We start from the raw sequence: 22,915 nt of genomic DNA on the forward strand, positions 1-22,915 counted from the left end.
GGCCTCGAATGTATGTACTATGCACTCTGGACTCTGAACCATGGGCTCTGGTATCTGGGGTCTTGTTCCTTCACTCGGGAATCTGAACTCCAGAGTCAGAGACTGAACTTTAGGCTCTGCGCTCGGCTCTCTGGATTCTGGACTGTGGGCTCTCTCCTCGGGACTCAGGATTCTGGTCTCTGGGCTCAGTGCTCTGGACTCTTGGCTCTGGGCTGTGAACTCAGGACACTGGGCTCAGTATTTTGGGTTGAGGACTCTGGGCTCTGGACTCTGGATTCTGGGCTCTGTGCTCTGGACTCTGAACTCGTGACACTGGGCTCAGTGTTTTGGGTTGAGGACTCTGGTCTGCGGACTCTGGACTCTGGTTTTTTGGTTTCTGAGCTCTGGAATCTAGGTTTTGGACTCTGGCATCTGAATTCTGAATTTTGGTCTCTGAACTCAGCGCTCTGGACTTTGAATTCTGCACTCGAAACTCTGGATTCTGGACTCTGAGCTCTGTCTTTTGAACTCTGGATTCCGATCGCTGCGCTAAGGACTCTGGACATTGCGTTCTCGACACTGAACTCTGGATTCTGGACTCTAGACTCGCCTAAGTATTTTGGGTTAAGCACTCGCGACTCTGGTCTTTCTTCTCGGGACTGGAATCTGGAGTCTGGGCTCTCTCCTCGGGATTCTGGGTTCTGGTCTCTGGGCTATAGACCATGAATAAAAATGCACTGAAAAAAATCAGTTTGGAGAAAGAGAAGTTTTTTTCAAATAACTTTTTTTCTTGAATATGCCCACCTAGATTTTTTGACGGTAGGTTGTTCCCCACCTATCCTAATGTACTATCTTGCAACAAAATTTCATACAAATCTAAGATGTTTTTATTTGTTACTTTAAATTTTTAAAATCGATTTTTTTAAGTGTAGGAGTCGAAGAAGAATTTTTCAATATTTTTATTCAAAAATTTTACTAATTTTGTAAAAATCACTCCTACAACATGTTTTTGTAGGATTTGTCATTTTTGGACTATAGCCATTTAAAAAATGGTATAAAAAAGTTTGACCCTTTCCAAAAGACAGTCTAGATCATTTTTGGAAAAAACAAAGTATACTTTTTGTGACAAAATCTTCATGTACAAAAAGTTTCATAAAATTCTGAGAGGGTGCTGACAACTCTGGATACGATTTAGTACGAAATTCGTCTGCTACAAAGCAGTGAATAAAATAAAACAAAATATTAAAAAATAAAGTTCCTAAAAATTTAAACGCTTGTGTTTATTTACAGCATTATGAGCTACCTACTATGACAACCGTGAACTATCACATTACTCAATATTGATCCGAGGCGGCGTTCAAGTTGTTTTCCTGTTCCATTTTGTTTTTCAGCAACCCGCGACAGATAAGCAGGCCGAGCAATGCCAGCGGAATTATCAGCACGACGGTAAACGTTATCGCCACACCTGCCGTACGAGCTGTGTACTCCTGCTCACCTATGTATTATTGAAAAAAAAAAAAGTTTATAGAAAGGGAAAGAAATGCGTTACAATGATACAATTATTTCATTTTCTTTGCGCCTGGCCAACGGGCATTGTCCATGCTGAAAATGAGACCTTGTAACCTCAACCGTGTGTTAGTAAAGTGTCTAAAACATAGTGTTAGCTTTATTGATTTCATTTTTATTTTGCTTATCGCTAAGTACACATTTAACCTTATCATTAGAAAAAATGCCTGTTATCTACTTGAGCTCTTCGTAGGAGTACCACACTAACTGTAAAAATAATACGACGACGACGACGACGGAATTTGTGATGTCATAAAATACCTGACTGTTCTCGGAGGTTGTGAAATAGGTTAGTTTTTGTCAAGGAAATGATTACTTTAGACTTCGGTTGATCGACTGTCCAACCTGACCGGCAGTCCCACGTTTTGAACCAGCGGTTGACCACTGTGTTCTCCGCCGTAGAATGTGCTGGTATTGGGTTGTGTCGTTACCGGGAACGCTCCCGGTCGTCTCTGATTGATCGGAGAAGCTTCCTCAGTAGCGAAACTGCTGTTCCGATCGATTCCACTGAACGTTGGACTGTAGGCACCGTAGGCTTGCGTAGGAGACTCGGTCGGTGGTGGCGGATAGTTGTTTTCTTCATCCTCGCTGAACATTGACGGTCCGGCTGCAGTTCCGTTCTCATTGCCGGTTGTCAGTCTCCGACGACCTAGTTGTTTTTGATCAGCCATGTTCAAATATTGGAATTCATTTACAACTTTATCTCTATATTCACCTCCTTCCGAGGATGTGATGTCTTCTTCATCCAGGTCCATCTTCTTCGGTTCAAATTGAATGTCCGGTTTGCCGGGTAGCGGTTCGTGTGTGTTGTACGTAGCATCGTACCGGCGCACCTTCTTGATCGTGTTGTCATCGTACTCACTGCCGTCGCTGTTCAGATTGCGCAAGGTAGCTCGCGAACCCGATCTAGATGGAAGTGGCATACGCCAGTCCGGATCGTCCTTGAGCTTACGTTTGCGGAAGCAATATACTCCACAAATGATACACATAATCAACGGTAACATTACAGCTAGAACAATGCCCATTGTGATCCAAGCAGTACGGCGGGTATAGAATACTTTGCCTAGATGGGCGAAGAAACCTCATGTTAGATGGGCAGGCCCTACCATCAATCCTAGGATAGTGAATACTTACGGAGACATTCGGTAAAACCGTACTCCGGAACATCCCATTGGCCGTTTTCGCGACAGACGCGTCGGGCGTCCCCTATCAGGAAGAATCCTTCGTTGCACTCGAACGAGACGCGGGCACCTGGCGTGAACATGAAGTTTGATTTTCGCCCGAATCGAGGAGTTTCCAGGATACCGCATGATATTGTCCGCCTGTGAAAAATATGTTTGCATTCACTTCAAAATTGGAGAAGAAATCAGTTCTCAACTCACTCATTATTAATAGTCTGTATGTTTATGGCACTAGCATGGTAATTTTTGGTAAAGTGAGCCATTTCCCGATTCAACGTCATTCCGTAGTCATATCGACACTGATAGCTCTCGCCGCAAAGTTCCGTAGCTCGTTCTATATCGTGTGTTCGGTTCGGCGGTAGGAAGTCTCTCGGCTCCCGACGGAACTCCGGAAGGAATGAGGCGTTCGCATAGTAACTGGACGTTCGTCCGAATTCGCGTGTGAACAGAGCTTGGCCAACGCCTTCTACCTCGCGATCGGATAGCATCCCTGTAAAAGATTGATAGAATGTTACTCTGTTATCTACGGAAGTTGTTGAAGTTTCCCTAACTTACAGTGCATCGCGAAGTTATTGTGAATATCTCCGAAATGGTTCAAATTGGGTGCTATAACGGTACCATCGGGTCGGGTTAAATCGTCTGCCATGTTCCAACTCCAGTTGCCGAAAAGACCACGTGTTTTGTTCTGAAAATTAATTCCAGAATATTACTCGTTCATGAAGAAACAGAGATGAATTGACTTACTATGAAACTCCACGGTGTGTAAACTCTTGCCGTCATAAAGCCATTATTTTCAACCACCTCAACCCCCACACCGGATGAGAACATGATGACGACCTCCGATTGGTTCAAAATATACGTCGGAGTATAGACGGTAACGCCATGGAAATGCTGATACTTCAAACTCTGCCGATCGAAGTAGATTCTACGCTGATCAGCGAACACGTCCAAACGATATCTCCACTGAGCTTCCCGGGGTCGTAGACGAACTTCAATTATCGTGGAGGTATTACCGCGGGCAGCTACCGATGTCAGCTGGGTGGCCATAACCGGTCCGTGGATGTTGCGAGCTACTTGCTCGAAACGACCCTGAACGTCAACGCGTTCACGACCGTTGTTACCGCGCAGTAGAACGAACTCACCCATACCGTTGAAAGTGTACTGTAGACCGTCGAAGGTCACAACGTGAGGATCTCCAAAGATGGCACCCACCGCTGGCGACTGGTAAGCGATACAGTCCTGCGAAGGACGACGCTCGAAACGGAAAGTTTCACAACCAACGGCCTGTTCATCCTGCCACATACAACAGGAATAGTATGGCCGCACGTCGTGGAACCAGGTTGAGAGTGTGGGAACTTTGTTCGCTTCGTTCCACGGCATCTGACCGATGTTGTGATTGCGACGTGGCCGTGATCCCCACATCTGATCGTACGAAAGCATCAGGTAGCCGTTACGATCATAGCAGCACTGTTGTTCGGAACCTTGAGGCGAGGGTTGACCTGATCGTACGCAATGGATTCCTCCTCGATGATGGAGACACGTTGGATTGGTGTCGCGGTCACAATCCTGATCTGGAAGATAGCGTCCCTTGTCGTACATTGCATGCTCCAGCGTACATGGACAAATAGGAAGCTCGTGAGCAAAATTTCGCAGGAACCGATCTGTCATAAGCCAGTTATCGCATAGGGCCCTTGGCCAGTTTCTTCCATGGATGCGCTCCCACTGTGCACCGAAGTACCAACCGAGAGGAATTGGTTTCGACCAAAGTATTCTGCGGTTGAATAAGATATATTTAGTAGATGATTCGTACGTTTTGACGGATTAACTCACGGTGAAATGGCGAGTCCGTTGAACTGTTCCGGATTGGTGAGATTGATCTGAATAAATCCAAACTGCATGTCTACCTGCCGAGGGTTGTCCCGAAGTCGATAGTTAGCTGGCGAAATTGTGTATGCTCCCGTGTTGGTTAACTGCGGTTCAATCATGTCGATGTATTCTAGCTCCGGACTGAGGATAAAGATTGCATCAAACAATTTCGAGCAATTAACCTTCAACTACTTACCGAATAGTCGCCTCCCGGTACCCCCAAAGAGAAATTTGCACGTTTGCATTCAAGTTAGTTGTCAAATTGAATCGATTCCAGGAAATCCGAATCTCGGAAGGGCTCCTTCGATGAACATCATCCGATTCGAAGAAAATCCTGTCTGTCGCGGTAGCCGGAGTTTCCACGAAGTAACGTCCTCTCCACTTGAACCGATCCGTACCAACCGATATTTCGAAACGAATGTAACCTTGAGCCTTCAGGAATGGTTGCACACAGATTGCCCGATTTGTGTCTATCACTTTCCCGATGACTTCATCCGTATCGAAACGGCAGGCAACACGATCATTCGGCATAAAGCATGGTCCGGTAATGTTAACAACCGTTCCGCCAAGCATATTACCGGACTCCGGAGCAAACACAAGTGGTAGATGGGCAGCGTCTATATCCTTGTTACACGTCCCAAGCATAATCCGTTCGTCAAGACGGAATATGTGCCGTCCAGGGAAACCGTTCGCCCAACCTCGACCAGTCAAATCGCGCAGTACCGAAGCTTGACTGTACGGTTTGTACTCGTAGGCCTGAGTTCCGTTTCCTGCATTGAATCCGATCTGTTGTAGACGAAATATTAGTGTCAAACTAGGTAACAAATCTTTGAAGCACTTACAAAAGCTGGAACACCTCCTTCTCCACCAGTTGTATCACCGCCTGCTTCGGTATGTGATGACCAATTGATGATCGCGTAATTGAAAATAGCGTAGGTGTAGACCTCGTCAGTAGCCAGAACCATTTGAAAACTATTCGTCTGTAAACGTAATAAAATATTTTTAACTTTCACCAGACATCAACAAACTTGAACAAACCTTGTAAAGCGAGTTATCGATACCACCGGCGAAACTCATATTCTTCCACGTCGTTATAATCACATGCTTCGGAATGAACGTATCCGAACCAACCACACCCTCACGGATATCCCACATTACACGTTCCCGCATCTCCACTCCGGGCCGATCGGTTCTGGTCTGTAGATCACGCTCCATACGGAAGTAGACTCCCGGTGAACGCTGATCAACGTCCGTATCGTAGATCAAACCGATTCGACACTTGGAGAAGAAGATACCAATGAAGGACGGATCGTTACGGCGGGGCCAATCCTTGATCGGAAACGACAGCGGGTAGGTGTAGTGTGGCGGTGGGTCGGAAAATTCCAGGAAACCGTTCATCGATATGCGGGTGTAGTTGAAGCGGAAACCATAGAACGGAAGCTGGAAGTTGAAGTTTTTGTGCACCTGGGGCATCGATGCGTGGATGTCACTCTGCCAATCGCCAAGATTTTCCGGACCGCCCCGGTCGTAGAATGGGTAGAGGAATTGTCGGCGAATTTCGGCAAGACGGGCGGCGGTGATCGTATACGCGGATCCATCGGTCTGGAAGTTGGGTGGATCCTTCGGTTGGACGCGGTTCTGGGGATCTGGTTAAAGAGGAAATTACGATGAATATATAATGTTGAATGTACTGGATGCATTCATAGAAGCTTATCAGCAGCGATAAACGGTGTGAATCATCTATGTGATTCAAGTGTTTCTCAGAATAACGATACTCACAGGCAATCACATGGCGCAATTTGAGTATTACATGTAGGGGAAAGGCGGAAAAGATGAAGTCAACAAATTGTTGCAGATTTGTGTCCCGGCTTCGACGTAATTAAATCGATAGTGCCAGTCTATTAACAAAAAAAATCTTTCCTCCTTTCCGCTTAAACTACCAAGGTTTCGTGGAGGAAGTTTGACAAAAATTGACTCAAGTCTTGTAGGCGGAAGCTTCACTAGGAACGATGTGCGAATGTTTTACAAAACGACCAATAACATGAAGAGTTATTATTAAACCGGATCATCAGGTAGAGAAAGCACAAATAGAATTAGTTTCGAAAATGATGGACAAGCTGTGAACGATAGCTGAAGAACGGTAAGGTTGTTGTAAAGAACAGAATATCAACCGAATTTTTAATAGTCGGGAGTGACCGAAGCCATCAACTTCGTGATCAGGAAGATCTGGATGGAAGAAGAAGTGTCTCCAAATTGATTGAATGACCTCATATGCCATGTATACAAGAAGGTTCATAAACTACAGTGTAGTAACTATCGCAGCATAACGATGCTCAATAGCGCCTATAGGGTTCTCTCCCGTGGTCCGTTTAGCATACTGCGTCCGTAGGCTGAATCCTTTGTCGGTGAATGCTAGATCGTGTTACAAAAAGGATGATAAACGAGGGATCAAATGTTTTTCAAGCGACAAATTCAAGATTCATTTCGGGAATACAACTCGCGAGCTCAGGATCTGTCTGTGGATTTAAAGACAGCGTACGATTTAGCAAAACGAAACGAACTGTTGTTGATAATGGTTTTACGATTAAACTGATTAAGCTGAGTCGTAAGACGCTGGATGGGTCAAAATCAAGCGTCAGAATATCTGGTGAGACATCCGAATTTAGATGAATTGATGCGCTTTTTGCGACTAACGACTTGTCTTTCAATACAGGTGTCTCATTTCAAACTTTCGGAAGAAATGTCATGTATGGTTTGGAACGTTTATATCTTTTGTTGTACTGCTTGAAATTAAACAATTTCTTCGCCATTTTGTTGAAAATATGTTTAGCTATGTTGTATTAAATTTTGTGTTTTATAAAATACTAGTTGCTGCGAGTTTCAACGAAATACACAATTTGTTCCGAAGCGCCATCTGGTTGGCAGATAATCTCCAACCAATTGCGCACAAACACGCTCCATAACAAATGACAACTATTTATGAAATTTGACGGCAATCGGTTAAGCCGCTTATGAGTCCATAAATCATATACATACATAGATTTCGAAAACTATACGGAAAAGGCTGGTGCGGATCCAAAATCGAAATTCGGGAGGGGTTCGAAATTTCGATTTTAAAATGAACATTGTACAATTTGTAATACGTATTGTATTACATATTGTACAATGTTCATTGTATGAAAATCAGTATTGGTGGTCAAATTTGGTTTGAAAAGATTTTGAGTTTGAAACTAATATAAAATAAAAACTTATTTAAAATTTCTCAACAAGTTGAAAATTTTCGGGAAGGGTTCGGACCCCCAATGGGAAAAGATGAAAATTTCCAGCTCTTCTCGGTTCGAGCCGTCAATATGGTGCACCAACCGAACACTTAGATGATGAAAAGTTTCAAATATAGGTTCTTTACAGATTGGTGTCTATATTATCATTCGTATTGAGCTGTTTGGAGCGATCGGAGCACCTCCCCGGAGAGCTGTACAAAACCGAGAAGGAAACATTTGTGAGCTGTACATGGTTAGTAGATGAATTAATTTATGTCGTTACGTGTCACTAGCAGAGGCTATTATTTTACTTGAGCGTTCGTAGATGCGATACGAAGATTTGGTGTGCAATCAAACGGAACTATCATAAATAGATCCTACATGTGTATGTTGGCATCGCAGATGACTCAAAGCAGTGGAAAAGGCGTTTGTATCTTTTAAGTGGAAGGCTGCATGAACTGACTACACTAATGACAATTTCGCTTGAACCTGAAACTGAGTCAGGTTCTAACCCCAACCGCTGTCAGTTCATACATTTTTTTTTGTTGAACACCTTGTAACGTAAGACATGTATCTTTTTTAATGTTACAGTTCAGATTGCTGGAGTTCAAAAACATGAGACTATAAAAATATGCTTTGTGCAAATTGTTCTCTTTAACTAACCGCACCCGTCTATTGAAAGTTCAGTAGGAGATCCCTTTTGAAGCACGTACATTTTGACAGTAGTTGGGGTTAGAAACTGACTCAGTTTCGCTTCAAACAAAAACCACATAAGATGTACAATGCGTAAGAAAACGCGTTTATTCCGTAATTCGTTTAAAGACAAACGACGTTATCTTCTGGATTTTACACGGTTTTATGATGTGGGTTTTTATGTGTTTTATTTGCAGGGTTTTTGAAATTACCGCGTTTTCCATGCCCAGCGTTCATAATTGTTCATATACTGTTTCGGTCTTTTCCGAAGCAGCTGACGCTAAAGATGCGGAGTCGAACTTTTGTTCCGTTTTTTGGTACGTAAATTTAGTAGTAAATTGTGTCACATATATCATTCAATCACGTGACCCCTATCCTTTTACTAGGTGAACTGTCAAAAATGATAAATTCATTGTCAAGGAAGAAATTAACATTTTCATAGAAATTTACTTTAAAATAGTTATGACATTTTTAGGCTTGGACATATAAAGGGTGTCTTTGAACATATTTTAAAAGTAAGATTTTCTGACAACTGAGTTGACATACCTAATTCTTTTTTAAATTACTTCAGTTTTCGTGGCAATTTCATCATGCAAAAATATATGCATGAACAACGTTTCCAAATTTTGGAATTTATAATCAAACATGACCGTTCGATCAAGCAAACTTTGCCCAGGTAGCTTCCAAAGCATTATATTTTCAGACGTGACCCATGATTGGTTGAATGGGTATTTACGACGCTCGATACCTCTGGATAAAGACTCACCATCTCTATCGTTTGTTTACCATTTATCTGTCAGTGTCATTCCAATCGAGCACGTGACATGTCTATGGCCCTCGTTCGAGAAGGATTCGAAACAATTTTCTTGGGATTGAGTACTATCGAATAACGGTAATATCTGTTGGCTACCTCATTCTTGCGTGATGAGTTGTGTTTGGAATTGTTTTATGGTGGTACGTCAAGTCTATCGTCTACAACGCAAACCTGCAAACCAAAGGCCTTAGTATAAAGGTACACAGAAAGTGAAGCCGAAAAAAGCCTACCAATCGAGCAAAATTAGAATCCAACTTTGGAGCAGAGGTATCAGAGATGGATCCAATTGTGCTCGATAGGTAGGCTATTTTGACTGCACTCTTTGCGCAACTGTTCTCTATAGACTGTGCAGCAAACAACTGATGAGCTAGAGGCCAACATTGAGTGCGTTATTCATAAAATTAGACCAATGGAATGGGTTTTGCAAAACGTAAATTATTTTAAAACATTAAATTGCCATACGCTACAAAAATGAACAAAAACAATTGTTGTAAACGATTGTTTGTGTTATTCATTTAAAAACATGAAAAACACCCTTTACGGTCGATGGTTGTACGACGGCTCTTAATTTCAGAATTGGCACCTGGCGAAACTACCACTTCACCGCCCGTTTTGGTTCGTTTTAGAGTTGTTGACCTTGGAAAATGAGCTATTTTCAATCGAAAATCAGCTCTATAAATACAAGTGCTAGTAAGTCAAAGTTGTCTATTTCAGTAGTCTACAAAAGATTCTAGAACATCAGAAAGTGTTCAAAGCATCATAAAATAACTTATGATAAAAAAGCTGTTTTAAGGGATCTTTCGCAAATAACTCTCTATATCTCGAAAACCGTAACAGCTACAATGTTAGTGCTTTTGAAATAAATATTTGTGTAAATTGCTTTACAACTTTGTTGAAGTGTATATTTTTCTATCTGAATTATTGAAGAAAATAAATTTTGTAACTCATTATTAACCCATTCATGCCCATGTTGTTTGTGGACAACAACGTTTTTAAACAGCTATAACTTTTGATTGAGGCGAGATTTGCTCACAAAAACAAGTAAGGCTCATTAATGTGATTATTGTCTTTAATTTGAGTATTAAAAGTCACAAGGATCAGCTCTAGAACTGAAGTTATTGCAATTAGTCTGATTGCATTCCGATGGAGCACTGCCAGGGACAGTTTAGGTTGACGACCGAAAATGATTTTTTCATATATCTTCGTTATGGTGCAATATTATTGAAAACTGATAAAACTTATCAATTTAGACCGTCGTTGGCTACGTTTTCCACGTAATTGGACTATTGTAATTATTCTAGGAGAATTGTATTGAGCATTACAAGGTAAAAATTGACCAGCTTCTAGCACTGCCATAGAAGCACCCATCTTTATAAAATTAGGCTTTTCGTGTTTCTTGACCCCACCGTTTTCAAGGAAAAATAGTTTTGAAACCCTACATGCACTAGAAAAAAGTTGGGCATGAAAGGGTTAAGGGGATTAATCATCGATCCAATGCGATAGACAGAAGACATGACATTTGCAAAAATCAATAGTGTTGCGGCCATCAAAAATCCCCTTTTTGCACTTTGGGACCGCTGTGCACCGCCAGCAGAGTTCATCTCAACTCCTGCTACCCCGCTTACGAGCGATTTTTAAAGATTGTTGTTATACAAATAATGAATCCCATTAAATTTTTGAAATCATTGCCATGCAAACAAGTGGTGCGCAAACCTATGGTAGTAATATTTGTATTGTAATGTAAACAAAGCACACTATGTAACTAAACTTTCTCCCTCTCCGATAAAAAACGAACTGTTATCACTGCAGGAAATTCGTGGTTTGCACCGCAAATGTCAGTGTCTATCAGTTCGATGATATGCTGTCAGAAATAAAGAAACGACTCCAATCCCGCATTTGTAAATGCTAAGTAAAAATGACAATCATTAAGCTAAATGAATTTAAGGATTAACCCTAGGGGTAGATCACTCTAATGGCGCTTGAACCTGAAACTGAGTCAGGTTCTAACCCCAACCGCTGTCAGTTCATACATTCGACGTTTTGTTAAATGTAGGGCTAGTTTTTCTGTAGGGTTTTGACGTCTTACACGCGACGCAAACAACATAGCACGCAACGCAAAATACATTATGAAGTTCTATTTTGATGTTAATAAATGCATTAAATTTCGCTGATTTTTAAAAATGCATCACAAGGGATCTGCCCCTAGGATTAACCTGACTCTTACCATGTGCTTCACAACAAATTTTCGAGAATTCTCGAGTACTTTTTCAAATGGACGTAAGTAACAATGAGAGATTCTCTTTGAGGTCTTTCTCTTCTGTTCATTACTCGGCCATTTCAACATTTACTACTCTACTCTTTGCATAATATTGTAGCAAAAACCGTCGGCTTTCGATATGTACTGGAAAATTAGTACAAAGTGTTGTAATGACGTCGTAATAAACGAAAGAGAAAGTAAACAAAGAGAGGCTCTCAATGTTACTTACGTCCATTTGTAAAAGTACTCGAGAATTGTTATATGCGAAATTTGTCACACTATGTTCCAAGGGCGACTGGAGAAGAAATGGATCACACCAGAAGTGAACTCAAATCAACGCATGCGTTTTGTGTTTTACATTCGGAGCTATTTTTAAGCATTTTATGAAGAAACTTCAATGACGAATTAACTTGATTGTGTTCAGATCAAATTATTACGCTGTTTTGAAATGATAATCTTGACTATCTCGTCCGAATGTAAAGAATCAAAGCTCGTAAAAGACGTCACAAAATTATTTTTTCGCATAGTAATGTAGCGCATGACAATTGGCTTATTTGACGTTTAGGACACCAACACAGTTGTAATGTGTATAGACAACATACGTATAACGTGATGTTTGCAATTCGGCATCTGAGGCTCAAGTTACCTTTTTTGAGCATGTGTTAGAATTGAACGCTTGGTAGTATGCGTAGGCAATGTTGAGATCTGCTTTGCCATCAGATTGTCTATTTAAACCTATTCAAAACTCTAAAAGAAGAATATCAGCTGGTTTATTAGATCATCACGATTCAATGCATGTAACACACCTGCTGGAAAAACCATCGGCTTAGCTGAAAGGTGATTTTGAAAAAGTGGCTGTGGTTTTTTCATTGCGCAGTTGTGTTGCGTACCCTAGCACGGTGTGGTAGTGTGACATTCACATCCACTTTTTCAAAAGCACCATTTAGCTAAGCCGATAGTTTTTACAGCAGCTATATTGTATGATTTGAATCGTGGTGATCTAATAAATCGGCTGATATTCTTCTTTTAGAGTTTTGAAAAGATTTAAAATCTGAACACAATTTTTCCTACCCATACTATCCAGCGTTCAATTCTAACACATGCTCAAAAAAGGTAACTCATTTGGCAAAAATTCCACACGATTTAACCTCAATCTCGCACTAACACAACTGCACATGGATTAGTCAATTAGTGGACGGTAGTCTATGGTGGCGACACCCCTACACGGTGGTTTCAGGCACCTAAACTAAACGAAAACACAGACCTGTCAACATTTCTTGAGCGTTTTTTCAAAACGTCATATCTGCAATGAGTTACTCTCTTTGTTTACTTTCTCTTCTGTTAATAATTCGGTCACTTTAAAATTTATCCCTCAGCTCTTTGCATAATATGCTAGTTAAAACCACCGTCTTTCGATCTGTACTGTAAAATAAGTGAAAAGTGTTATAGTGACGCCGTAAAAATCGAAAGAGAAAGTATAAACAGAGAGTAACTCATTGCAGATATGACGTTTTGAAAAAACGCTCAAGATTTTTCCTGAATAGCCAGGGTTGCCACTATTTTTCAAAGAATATCTGGCCGATCAACTAAAAATGTCTGGTAAAATCTTAACAGCGACCTCAAAGTCATCACAATTTATCAAAAGATTTTCAATTAATTTGGGAAAATATGTCCAAATTTCCAAAACACTTCTATAATTCAAAAATCTGACAGAATGAGAGGTTTGTCTTTTTGTTTGGAAGCTGCAAAAAACTCTGGCTGTGCCAGATAAATCTGGCATAATGGCAGCCCTGTGAATAGCAGCAATCGCATTTCGTTGAAGAGGCGCCGCGCGACACCGGCTGCCGTTGATGTTTGATGGTGTGAGTGAGCATCGAAAGAAGCAGCAGCGTGCATGAAATGGTCGAGTAAGTAAACGCCTAAATTCCCTGCGCAAGGTAAACAAAAGTTCGAACCAAATCTTAGAAAATTATAGCAAGTAATAGTTGTCTTGACTCGCGAATCTTATAGCCCTAAAATGGTGTAGCAATGTGGGGAATTATCAGTTAATTTTATTAGTTTTATGAAATAAAATGTTTAAAGTTAGATGGTGTTTTCCATACGCCAATGTTATACGCCCCGCACTGGGGTTAGGTTTCTGGGTTTCTGATCGGGAAACCTGGAACGTGATAAGTAAGAGGTGGCGCTTAAGTCACTAAGTCTTGTTTGATGCTCCGGGAAAATGCTATAGCAGACGGTTTCGTAGCGACGTCGTGCAGGCCACAGAACCTAACAGTACATGGTGGTGGGTCAGTAGTCACTTTATTCTCTCCCAAGGGAGGAATCTGGTCGGAACGTTTGGTAGGTTAGTAGTCGAATTTTTGGAATTTTTTGTTGGTAGTCGAATTCTTTAAGTATTGAAAATGCTTTGCTCGATTATATGGAGGTGGGGTTATATGTAAAACTAAAATTGGAAATTTGTATCCGCATTACGAGAATGCGGCATAACAGTTCAGAAATGTCCAACTTCCAACTTGATTGCAACATCAATTTGATATTTCAACTGTACACTCTTTAAAAACCGTATTATTGTAAAAACATTGTGAAAATGTATGAATACACAAAATGTTCTCGCTGTCGTTTTGTTAATTGTTAATGCATTTTCATGATTCGAACACCAATCGATTCAAACAATTGTTAGTGAAGTATTGTTATCAAATTTGTTTTGTGTATTTTACTAGTACCTATTAAAAACTTCGTAAATCTGCAAAAAACATTCAATTTTCACAAATTTGCTGAAGAAGTTGTAGAATAGGCATTTTCAGTAGCTCTTCCTCGCTCTTCATATCTTTGCTGGAAAGTCAATAATAGAGCAGTCTTCGGTGAATTCAGAAGTCAGAAGCTGAAATTTTACAGCCAATAGATGGCACACCTTATTAGGGGTGTGTGTCGATAAAACAATGTAGTGTGTAATGTAATTTTTCATATACTATATTTATTGGCTAGGTAAAAAAATGTTTGGTATATGTAGTCCCTCTTTCAGAAACATCTCCAACCAGCCAATTCTTCTGTCCAGACTTTTACTAGAAGAAGAGGAAGATTTGCTTTCAAACTCAATTCAAACAATCTTGGCCAGTACGTTAGAGGAACAGAAAAGAAACAAGTGATACTGGTACTGTATGTTGACGATGTTGTAGTGGTGAGTTTTTCGTACAACATTGCCCTGGAGATTAATAAGACTTTATCCGGGGAGTTCGAGAGGTCGGACATGGGTCAGATTAAACGTTCTCTCGGAATAAAAATAGATCCATCTTCCACTGAAGATGGTTATCCTCAAGGTAAGATGGATGTAGAAATCCATGCTCCTCAACTAAACCCTTTGTGATCTTTTTACGGACCAATGACAATTTTTTTTTGAATTTATAGAACATTTCTCGAGTTCTGTCGGAGCGACATTCAAAATAAAATATCAAAAAATTGCCCTGATAAGCTTAGGGTGGTGATAAATAGTTTGAAGCAGGCAAGTGAAACTGCTGGCAACGGGTATTTTACAAAGGAGTACAGAGTGTATGTACCAGCTAGTCGGGTTGAAATTTACGGGGTTGTCACACTGGGTTGATTGTTTTAAGGACCCCCTGCTTCAACTAGTGAAGATACTGAACTGCTAAACGTTTGTATTTAGCATCAGTTGCAGCTGACGGGAAAGGAACGTATGTTATTCGGACTCATAACGGGTGACTTTTGCCGGATATGCTCTACCCAACTACCTCTACTTTGAAAAGGTTCGTCTATTTATTCGCCTTTTTGTGCCACGGGTCATGAACTGTAATAATTACAAACAATTGGGATACTCAGCCTCCCATTGTAGCAATAAGGTTCATTGTGGGAAATGCGCCGGAAATCATGTGGATGATTCCTGTGGAAGGGCTATTGTAAAGTGTCTCTACTGTGGGTAAATTCACATGATCTCCCGACATCCTCCGTGTACAAATAGCGCGAGAAGAAACTGAAGCGTTCTTTTTAGAAATGCTCTAACCTCTCGGAAAACTGAGCTCAGAAAAGGGGTTCCTAGCATTTCCTGGGACATCAAAAACCCCAAGTGTTCCCATATTTTAGCCAGAGAAAGGAACCAGCGCTGGCTTAATAAAATTCTTTGATATTGTTGACAGTGTTTTTAAAGCTTTAACTGATCCTCTTAAAAACATCCAGAAATGCTTTCTCCCCACAATAAAAACATTCTAGATGCAAATGACTGCAAAATGGCCCCTCCTTTCAACGATTGTTTCCTTCGATGGCTAGTACATCGAACGAGGTCACGGATTTCATCACTGCTATACAGTGGAATTGGAGAAGCATTATCCCGGAAATCGATTCTTTTAAAATGATACTAAATAACTTGAAAAGCGCTGCATTTGTCTTATACGAAACATGGCTTACATCAGAAATAGATCTCAACTTTCACAATTTCATTATCATTCGTTTGTACCGAGATGAGTTTTACGGAGGAATACTTTTGGGGATCAAAATTCTTTCAATCGAATCGACCTCTCCTCGAAACCCAGGTATAAAAGTTGTCGCTTGTCAAATTAGAATTAATGGCAAAGACATTCGCATTGCTTCCACCTACCTTCCCCCCTGAGCCTTAATTGGACACTGACTGCTTTACAATATTTCGAAATCAACCCCTCCCGTACCGAAGCTAGTTTTAGGTGTGCGAGTAGTTTGGATTTTCGTGATGCACGAGCAAAATTTTGCTCCGTTGCTCCTCTTGCTTCGATGCCATTTTTACAGCTGATGAGCAAATGTCAAAATCAAACAATAGGCATAATGCTACAGTGTACTGTATGATAGACTTGTTTTTTCGTGTTTTGGAATAACGGCAGGAAAGCAGCGAGCGAAAAAAGGATACCGTGTTAAACTCATTCACTCATTCTCCGGCTGTTTTATTTATCCGGAGAAATAACACGTTGTATTTATCCGGAGAGGTTATGTGAGTGCCAATAACTTTTCGTGTGAAAATGTGAGTTTTTATTGTAGCGGTAGCAAACTATCCGGGCGCATTTACTCATATGAGCGATAAATGCAATGCCTGTGCTACACACATGCATCTTTAAATGGAGAGGGTGCAGTTTTTTTGTTGTAATGCGCGATGAAATAAAATGCGCTGCTCATTCAAACTAGATTTGGCAGCCCGTTTTTGTCCGTTACTACTAATGAAACTTCCGAACTTTTATAAAAGATACACAAACACTTTAAAGTCACAAGAGATGCATCGACGATCTTCTCTGGAATGATATGTAGCTTGGCAAGGCGAAGAACTTCAGAGAATATACTGAACCTTTATCCACAGACTAACAGACATAACACTATGAGGGAATTTCCTCAAAAAACATCGATTCTACAATTTTCGCAGAACACTAGGTCCACCTTTTATTCACGGTCCCAAACACTCAATTACTGGTGGGTTTCCCCTCAGGTTTGGGAACAATTTTTCACTAGTGGTCTATCCCCCATATGCTTGTTCATGTCAGTGGCGCCATAATTTCAAATGTGGCCACAGTCCCAACTACAAATATATTTAAATTGACCGTTAAAGCGGGCGAAGCTTTGTTTTTGAGTGTTATGTCTGTTAGTCTGTGCTTTATCTATCAGATTTAGGATTTTTTTTATAAAATGTATTTAAGAAGCCATTCAAAAACAATCGCTTATAACTCCGGGAGTATTACAATCAAAGATTTTTTGTTTCCAGTTAAGATGTTCGCAAAAAAAAATACAAATAAGGTGTTGCAAATATCTCACTTCAAAGGTGATTATTTACTACAGCTATACTACCAAAATGAAAATCTTCGTTCATACTAAAATATCTCAGGAGGCATCATTGTTGAACACTTTACCGTTTTCGCGTGAATAATTATTCATTATAATTTGTCTCTTAATATTTGTTTGAATGTATGCTTTTTTCGCTATAGTAAATATATTTTTTGAAGGGGATACAAAAAGATTATATAAGAATGATATTTTTATACTTTTAGCTTTTTTTGTGATTTATACCTTGTCTCATAGAATTATACGCTCTATGAAAATATATTATCTTTAGTACGAATTCGTCAACAATAGGGACACGCAATGACCTGATCTGAATAGAAGTTCCATTGAATAAATTTGATAGAGGTTGAAAGTGAACAAAAAATAAAAGGGTTTCTTCTAAAATTCGAATGAATATGTATAATCTGATTGGTCAATTCCCGCAGATTTTCCAAAGCTATGGTTAAATAAATTGCGCCATATTAAATATTGACTCGTCGGTAGTTCGCATGACTCGTTTATCAATCGACCACCATACCATATTTGAACACTATTCACTCGTCTGTATCTGTACGGTATCACTTATCAAACATTGCCAAACACTTCGGGGTAAACATATCAGTTCCTACTCATTCGGCATGATATCACGATACAAATAAAGCAAGCCTCACCCGGTTCCCTCCAACACGTAATCTTATCACTACACCTATATACGAAATAAACCAACCAACCATGCTCGATGGCGACAGGTGAATATTCAGGGCAAAGTGGGAACGTATCTTATGCTCATATATTTTTTTTTCTCGATAAGATAACACCTAACGTGTCGTTGAATCAGAGGCTAGCTTGCTTGCGAATCGCAATTGCAGTTATTTCAACTATCGCCAAATAAAATTCTTACCGCTCCAGTCATACGTCGAATCGTAGTTATCCAAGTTAGACAGGAAATCATCATAGTTGTAGTATTTTCCTTTCCTTCCCTCCGGCTTCTCGGAACCTGCCGGATCAACCTCAACGGCATCTTCGTCCACCTTGGTGTCCTCATCGTCATTACTCACATCTTCCGTATCTTCATTGTCAGCACTCTCAGGAAGCGCGGTTTCTGCTTCAGTCACAACATTTTCACCCTCGCCCGAGAGAACTATGTCACTACTATCTTCAACGATGACGTCACCGTCATCGTCCGCTTTCACCGGAACCGTCCTTTCCAGCACGGCTACGGAACATGCCAGCAGCAGGAGTAGTTTCCAGCGCATGGTTTTACACTTGTACTTTTCTGGTTTTTCACTTAATCTGGGGCTTATATTTCCAAATCTTTTTCTTCTAAATCACCAAAAATTTGCTTATCTTATCACTAATATTCCGGCCATCGGAGCGGCGGAGTTCCGTTTCAATTCGGTCCGGTCGGGGCGTTGTCTGATCGTAGACTGACTACTCGAACCTGCAGATATTCCGGGCGTACTACTGTTCTACTGCAATTGGGCCGATTTGCGGTCAGATAAGATAAGCGATCGGTTTTTTAGTACAGGTGCGACTTCGTGAAATATGCTAGTCGGTGTATGTGGTGACAGGCTACCGCCAGTGGAAGACATGTCTGCAACGGATTCGGGGATGTTTTTGTTTGAGCATGAAACTAATCGGTTTACCATAGTCACCTCTGGTTACTTCGATTAACTTGGTTGGCTGTTGGAACGCACGGTTGGTATTTGAATTGAAAGCTGTACAGTACTGGTTACTGGCAAAATGTAGTAGTGTGAAGGTGTAATTGATAGCTTACTGATAATTGATAGTACCAGGTGAATCATGAATATGTTCTGAGAATTCTCGGAATGAAATTTTCGAAATCTTAACGAGAAAATACTGCGTTTAGAAAACTGGCTACGAGGTTGTGCGCATTTTTTCAAAGACTAATTTCAAATAAACAAATTAATAATGAATTATATTGTTATAATTTGTTTTCTTATGAAATAAATTTCACCAAATATGAAAAAACGAGAAGCCTACCATTATGGGTTTCTTGTTATTTCATATTTGGTGAAATTCATTTCATAACAACAAATATAACAATTTAATTCCATATTAAATTTGCAAAAGGACGAATAAGATTTGTAAACAAACTTTGATTTTGATGGTTTCTCTTAATTTGCTATAATTTCGAAGCAGAAAACAATTGAAATTACTTCTACGAAGGGTAAAAATTTATTTTAACTCATATTTTGCATGAAATTCCACTCTGCAGCAGACTAATGAGCGAAACAAGTTTGTTTACAAAAAACACTTTCGCCCTTTTGACGAATTAATATTGAATTCATTATTAATTTGTTTATTTGAAATTAGTCTTTGAAAATATGTACATAACCTGGTAGCCAGTTTTTTAACTGCACTATTTCCCCATCAAAATTTTGAAAATTTCATTTACTGCTTGATGTGTGACGAAAACTCGACGATCTATTTCAAATGGTTTGAATCTGCTTTCGTGCGTAGCTGCTTCGTATTTTTTTCACCAACGGGACATCACATTCTTGATAGAGGTGAGCTATCCTAAGAAAAAAGTTGTTTCATAGTCGGATGGATGCCGCTACGATAGAATGGATGGAAATGGAAATAATTCTAGATCGTAGCAGCTAGGTTTGAATAATATGGATATGTGTGCCCGCTGAATTAAATTAATCCAGTTCACGGAGTGAAATAGGATGATTTCCTGCAGGGAAATGTAGTGTGCTAAATATATATAGCTTGTCTTCTTTGCTAAATTTTTAGTTTCTCTTTAAATAATGATAGTTTCGATTATTTGCTTAAATCTATTGCATGTCTTCAAATCTAGGTCGTTTTAGATTATTTGCGAAAATGTCTTCAAAACTAGGTCATTTATCGACTACAAAAACTGACATGGCCTCTTCCACTAGTCATGCTAGACAATGATCCCATCTGGTGCATTGAAATCGTCTAAAATTACGTAATCGACGTTATCTTCAGACCGATTTTTTATTTGATAAGGTTAAATGATATACTTGCCCACATTTGTTTAGAAGAACAGATAAAATTTTTATACATTGATCTGCAATTAGGAACCATTCATAAATTACGTAACGCCCAAAATTGACTTCTCCCTCACCCCCAGGTAACAAATTTTCACAATTTTTTCTATTCCCCACTCCCCTATTTTGTAACAAATTCATTGCATTTTTTTTCGGCGAAGCATTGCGTAACGTTCTGGCTTAGGTTATTTGAAAAGTAAAGTGTATTCTAGCTAACCAAAGTATCTTGACGAACTCAAAGCTAATATGAAATTGCGGCGATTGAGCCCGAAACGCTGTCCAATGTCATGCAAAATGCCCGCAAAAGAGCTGCTTTTTGTGTGTCAAATGGGGGTGGTCATTTAATCGTCGTTGTATTCTAAACCTGGTTTATAATAAATGGGATAAAATATCCTAAAAAACTTGTTTACTTGTGAAAACGGCTAAAAATGGCGGAGTTGTTCAATGTTGAAAAAGGATACATCCAGCTGGAGCACCCTGTACAATCTGCTGGGATAATTGAGAAATTAAACATACAAATCTTGAAGCCCTACTAGCAAAGTTTGAAATCAAATTCGGTCTATAAGCGGCGCCAGAGCAAGAATCACAAACTAGAATGGACAAGAGGAGCCAAAATCAGGAGTGAAAACCTAATGCTGTTTTCGGTTTAGATTCGAGTCGCCCTAGGTTCGCTCTAATGTTTACAGTTTCCATACAAAAGTGACAGCTCAGAGCGAACCTAGAGCAACTCTGATCTAAAAATGAAATCAGCATAAGAGTCAAAACCAACTTGGATTGCTTTGATTTTTTACTCACTCCCAGAAACATGCATAACAATGATTGGTTTCCACCGCTCCTTTGGAAACAGGCTCCTTGGTGTGAAATGTGTGGTTTATTTGAAACACTGGGGTGACATTCCGCATCTCGATTCGACTGACTCGAATCGAAACGTTTTGAAGTTTCGACTAAATTGCGGCATTACGTATCGCATTCGACCAAGCGTTCGAGCTTGTTAGATTGCGGTACTAGATTTCGACTGCCTGTTCGAGCGCAAACTGCCAAATAGGAGTATACACTGAGAAAAAATATTTTTAATTCTGCTACGAATAAGTTTCATAAAAACCAACTTTGGTAAAATATAGAAATTGTTATAATTTATTTAGTTTATAGTTGATTGTTATCGAAATATATATGGATAAGTTTTGCAAATATAACATTTTTTTCTAGTACACAATAGGGGTGAGCACTTTGAAATAAAATCGATGTTGTCAAACATCGATCCAAAAAGGTCCGATGTAATCACGGTGTGTTTGGTAGAACAACTTTGTAGAAAACTACATCGCGATCTAAAATCGCCAGAGAAAGCTATTAAATTTTTACCAAAGTAAGTTTCTAGATTCGCAAGGGGCCTATTGGTTAGAAAGCTTTATTCCAAAAACATTTTTATTTGTAAAAAAATGGATTGCCTTATTTTAACACTGTGCTCAGAAGAACCTGAATGCTAGCAAAGTCCCACCTTTAAGCGTAAAACATAATTCCAGATTCCGCCGTTTTTTCGCACCAATGATATTTTAGAAGCATGGAGATATAGAGAAGAGTAGATAAAATTTGAACGAAATTAAGACTCTGTTGAAAGATGCTGGGCAATGCAGCAAAATGAAACAGTTTTTTTCTGCCACAGATATATTTTTTTCTTCTTTTTTTTCTTCACTCATTCTGGAGTACGCTTGATGTAATCTTAAATCAACTTTTTTGCTCGTTAGCATCTTGTGGGATATATTTGGCCTAAATTTCAACTTTATATTTGATCACACTCGATTAGATATTCAGTCATTTGATTTGATTTCGATTGAGAATCCTGATTGACAGTTTCATGAAGGATAGAAAACAATAGTAAATGAGAAATAAAGGTTTTGTCTATTGTACGAAGATAGCGATCTCAATATAAAAGTAGATATAGAAAGTACCACCTTTACCCGAAAGACGTGTTGTTATTAATGCCTTCAGATTCTGAACTGAACCGGCAACTCTGTCTTCTTGATATGTTGTCTTTACTCTTATCCCATATTATGAGGGAAATCTTCAATAAACAGACTTGTATTACTTTGAGAATTTACTGAGTGTATGGTCCAGCCTGATATTTTCTTGTTCGTTTTTTGTTGTGATCCGTATACAACGAATAACGACTCCGGAATTTCTTCTTAAAGGAAATTATGAAACATGGTTTTGTTCTTTTTTATAAGATTATGTGACGTGTGCTCGATTTGGAAATAAAATTTCAGGACTAGCAAAAATCTGCATCTATAAATTCTGATGAAATGAATCTAGCCCAAAAGATAACAAACATGGATCCAAAACTCGAGAGCTTTTTTTTTGATTTACAATCATCTTTCTTTTAATGTTGATGAAGACAAACAGGATTCTCAACCCAAAATTGCAACAAAATCCGTTGTTTATTACAAGGACTCGAACTGTCTACTTAGTTCATTCAAATAAAA

At 39.6% G+C, this 22,915-nt stretch overlaps 1 protein-coding gene across 2 annotated transcripts; it reads right to left on the minus strand.

Moving 5' to 3' along the window:
• Positions 1–1,639: 1,639 nt before the first annotated feature.
• LOC131683677 (protein mesh) lies at positions 1,640–18,817 on the minus strand. Of its 2 annotated transcripts, XM_058965879.1 has the most exons (11): positions 18,302–18,817; positions 5,631–6,238; positions 5,435–5,572; positions 4,789–5,378; positions 4,557–4,733; positions 3,471–4,497; positions 3,282–3,411; positions 2,928–3,216; positions 2,680–2,867; positions 2,261–2,608; positions 1,640–2,194 (listed from the first exon to the last, which is right to left on the minus strand). In XM_058965879.1, exons 1-11 carry the CDS (start codon positions 18,654–18,656, stop codon positions 1,863–1,865), a joined length of 4,182 nt encoding a protein of 1,393 aa, XP_058821862.1. In that variant the 5' UTR covers positions 18,657–18,817; the 3' UTR covers positions 1,640–1,862. The 2 variants fall into 2 exon arrangements, with proteins under 2 accessions (XP_058821862.1, XP_058821853.1); XM_058965870.1 differs by having other exon boundaries at positions 1,640–2,608.
• Positions 18,818–22,915: the final 4,098 nt, after the last annotated feature.

The sequence above is a fragment of the Topomyia yanbarensis genome, chromosome 1, assembly GCF_030247195.1.
Source record: "Topomyia yanbarensis strain Yona2022 chromosome 1, ASM3024719v1, whole genome shotgun sequence".
In the NCBI taxonomy this organism is placed as follows: domain Eukaryota; kingdom Metazoa; phylum Arthropoda; class Insecta; order Diptera; family Culicidae; genus Topomyia; species Topomyia yanbarensis.